The 4,160-nt window shown below is 52.8% G+C and overlaps 1 protein-coding gene across 1 annotated transcript; it reads left to right on the top strand.

Annotated features, from left to right (window-relative positions):
- The first annotated feature begins 25 nt into the window (after window positions 1–25).
- LOC311374591 (uncharacterized protein) lies at window positions 26–3,344 on the top strand. Its single transcript, XM_084490402.1, has 2 exons — window positions 26–857; window positions 1,495–3,344. Exons 1-2 carry the CDS (start codon window positions 231–233, stop codon window positions 2,290–2,292), a joined length of 1,425 nt encoding a protein of 474 aa, XP_084346528.1. The 5' UTR covers window positions 26–230; the 3' UTR covers window positions 2,293–3,344.
- The last annotated feature ends 816 nt before the right edge of the window (window positions 3,345–4,160 follow it).

Here is a 4,160-nt window from a genome sequence, read left to right as displayed (position 1 = left end):
GGTGACAACATGAGGGAGTCGGTGTGAGACAGAAAGAGGAAGCAAAGGAAGACAACAAAGAAGACGGAAAGTTCTGAACCATTCTCCCAGTTAAAGACCCCTTAACTTTTCACTCACTAGTTGTAAACCCCTTACCTTCACCCTCATTAGTTTAAGACCGCCTCGCGTTAACCGTCCGGTCCTGCGCGTTAACGATAGTCCTCTCCTCCTTGTGGACTTCGTGACCCCCCATGGACACCTCGGACCGTCGGGAGGAGATCTACATCCCCAAAGACGCCCAGGTGGGCTGCATCCCCCTCTGGACCATCCCGGACCGGCTCCTGGACCGGATGGGAGTCCCCCGACCCTCCAACGACGCCGCTGCCTCCTCCTCCTCCTGCGCCCCGACTCCGTCCCCGGAGGGGACTTGGATCTCCCCGGTGCTGGTCCGGAAGAGGAGCCACCCTGCGGTGGTCTCCGGGGGGGACACGGACCCCGCCGCGGCGGCGGCGGGGGTCCCCTTCCGGGCCATGCGGAGGACACAAGCAGCCGCCGCTCACGGTAGTCCGGTCGAAATTCCCTTCGTGACGTCGAACCGCTTCGCCCTCGAGGTGCTCCGGGATTTCCTGCCCGGCGCACGGTTGATCTCCAACCCCACCAGGGCGGGCCCCCCGGCGCGCAGGAGGTTACCTCGGGTGACCGCGCCCCCGCTCCACCAGGACGCGGTGATCGTCTACCAGGGAAACGTCTTCCTGTCCATCAGGAGGCCCAAGCGGAGGAGAGGAGGCGAGGACGAGCCCCCTGTGGTGGCACCCCCCAGCCCAGCCCCCCAGGCTCCGTCTCCGGTCATCTCTGTCCCGGACAGCTCGCCTGCTGCGGTAATGTAACCTCCATCAACGGTCAATCAATCAATGACGGACCAAAATCATTGATTTTTGAATTATGACATAGAGGCTATCCCCGTCCACTTTGTCCCCCGTCACAAAAAGTGTGTGGGAGGACTAATAAGATTGAAATGATGTCCGTTTCACATGAAGGCCTTCAAGGTAGACCTCTCTCTGTGACGGTTATAGTGCAGGGGTGTCCAAACTACGTCCCGCGGGCCAAGTGCGGCCCGTGAACCGTTTTTAATTGGTCCACGGTAAATTCAAGAAATATGCTGGAATGTGGCCCACGCATGAAACTTGGCTTAGCGTAGTTGAGTCCTGTTGAACCCACTATACCAGGGGTGTCAAACTCAGATATACAGTGGGCCAAAATTGAAATCTTGGACAAAGTCGTGGGCCAATTACATTACATTAATTGGGGACATTGCATTATAACGGGGGGGCGGGGGGGGGTGATGAAGAGATGATAAGTTTGGTGTAAAATAAATCAGGTAAAAACATAATTACTTCTTCCCTGTGTTTTATTAGTTGGGTGAGCTTATGCTCCACTTTTACTTAAAATACTGTTTTTAATTATTACTTGGAACCTGCAGATCTAAACACTCTTCTGCTCCCGTTCCCTCAGCAGTCCACCGGAGAACCTCACTGGACCGAAGGCCCGCCGAGACACCCTGGAGGACTACAGAACCCAGAAGACCCTTCTGCTGCCCCTCACCCAGTCACAGAAGAACCTTCTGCTGCCCCTCACCCAGTCACAGAAGACCCTTCTGCTGCCCCTCACCCAGCCACAGAAGACCCTTCTGCTGCCCCTCACCCAGTCACAGAAGACCCTTCTCCTCCTCACCCAGTCACAGAAGACCTTTCTGCCCCTCATTCAGTCACAGAAGAACCTTCTCCTCCTCACCCAGTCACAGAAGAACCTTCTGCTCCTCACCCAGTCACAGAAGACCTTTCTGCTCCTCCTCACCCAGTCACAGAAGAACCTTCTGCTCCTCACCCAGCCACAGAAGAACCTTCTCCTCCTCACCCAGTCACAGAAGACTCTTCTCCTCCTCACCCAGCCACAGAAGACCTTTCTGACCCTCACCCAGTCACAGAAGACCTTTCTGCCCCTCACCCAGTCACAGAAGACCCTTCTCCTCCTCACCCAGTCCCAGAAGAAGAGTCTGGGGGCGTCCGCTCTGAGACCAGCGGTCCCCCCACCGCGGCCCACCCAGCAGCGACCAGCAGCAGCGACCCCGCCCTCCTGTTTGGGGACCAGCAGCGCCTCAGTGTCTACGTCCCGCCACACCAGGGCCGACTCAGAACCGCCCAGCAGAATTACCGCCACTGTGATTTCGAAGCGCTGGCGATGGACGAGAAGATCGCCCAGATGAAGGTGAAGCTCCGGGAGAGCGAGGAGGCGTTGAGGAGAGGCTGCAGCTGAAGGTCACGACACGACGCGTGCGTCAGGTGCATCATGGGATATGTGTGCTCCTCCGCCGTCTGACTGAAGGGAGTTGAAGTCCCGCACGGTCCTGAAGTGACCCGCGGAAACGCCGCTACGGAAAACTCTTTGTTTGGCCGCGTCTCACGTTGGAAACGTTGTGGCAGATCCAAACACGAGAGTCTTCCCATAATGACAAATAATTTTCTGATGAATTACTAAACAATGACCAAAAAAACCAAACTTCTCTAATTCAATTCTTAAATGTTTCAAATTGAATTTGAACATCGTGTGATTTAAATAAATGTGTTCTTTGAGTTTGAGGAAAGAGTTTTACGACCCGAGCCAACTTCATGATGCCTTTCAGTGCCGTCGTTGTGTAACTGTTATAATAAGCCATGTTGTATATGAAATCCACCACACACAACGTAGCGTTATACTAAAGGTAGGCAGCTACACACGTCACGTGACGTCACGAACAGAACGCCACCTGCGTTCACACCAGAGTGAAACTTTCAATGTTTTGGGGGAGGATGGATGGATGGATTTCCTCTAAATTGGGTCCTCACTGCAGTTACAGTGATGAAAGGCATAGATGACCATGTTTATGATCATATAAGACAATTGACCACGTTTAAAACAAAAGAAAGAAGTTTGGGTTTTGGGTCCGCTGGCTCTTTAGCATCCCAGTGCTCCCATCATGCCTGCCACATTGACCCCCAAACCATGATCCAAGCTCACGTTTCAGCCTCTCACTGAAGATCAGTTCAGTGATTCGCTTGCGTTGAACGTAACTGTCAAACACACAAAATGTCCAGAACAATCAGAGCCAGGGGAAGGTATGGACGGTATGGACAGCACATCCAAAGGTGGAACTTTTCGGATGTGCTGGGCTAAGTTGTTTCTCCTGACATCACCATCTGCCACCGAAAGACTTCCAAGACCTAACGCCGTTCAGGGTTTTAAGGTGATGCCGGATGCCACCACTAGGGGGCAGAAGAACACAGCAGGCGACACGATAAGTCTATATTTTATAATCCATACAAGAGGCGTTCCCTTCCAGTCCAAATGTTATTCAAGATGTTAAATATATGTTACATTATTTGTATAAACAATACATATGATATCTGTACCTGGTTTTCTGTTCAAGCTTGAATACAAAGGCAGAGAAGAAGAGAAGAGGAAAGGAGACAAGGAGAGGAGGCTAGAGTAAAGGAGAGGGAGAGAGGAGGCTAGAGGAAAGGAGAGGCAGAGAGGAGGCTAGAGGAAAGTAGACGAGCCTAGTGGAAAGGAGATGAGGAGAGGAGGCTAGATAAAAGGATAGGAGGCTAAAGGAAAGGAGACGAGAGGAGGCTAGAGGAAAGGATAGAAGTCAGGAGGAAAATAATATGAGGAAAGGAGGGGGGGGGGTGGAAAGGGAGGAGGTGTGAGGAGGAATCAGCCAAGCGGACGCAGAGCAGTTCACCTCCTCATCTCCTGCACGAGGAGGTGGAGGGGAGCAGGCCAGCTGATTATGGAAATTAACTTTGCTTCTCTCCTCCTTATCCTATCCTATCCTCTTTTCTCTCCTCCCCTTTTCCTGTACCTCTCCTCTTTTATCTCTCCCCTCTCCTCTCTCTCCCCCCTCATCTCTCTCCTCTCCTCTCTCCCCCTCATCTCTCTCCTCTCCTCTCTCCCCCCTCATCTCTCCCCCCCCCCCCCCCTCTCCATTCCCTCCCCTCCTCTTCCTACCATTCCTGGTTTACTGCGGTGTTAAAAAAACATCAGAAACACAAAACCCGTTTCTACATACAGGGCTGGATGAAACAACAGGTAGGTGTGTGTGTGTGTGTGTGTGTGTGTGCGCGCACAAACACAATGGGTTTTTT

The sequence above is a fragment of the Micromesistius poutassou genome (genome assembly GCF_964030765.1).
Source record: "Micromesistius poutassou genome assembly, contig: SCAFFOLD_5166, whole genome shotgun sequence".
NCBI lineage: Eukaryota > Metazoa > Chordata > Actinopteri > Gadiformes > Gadidae > Micromesistius > Micromesistius poutassou.
The sequence above is the reverse complement of the archived record's forward strand: the minus strand, read 5'-3'. Positions and strand labels throughout refer to the sequence as shown.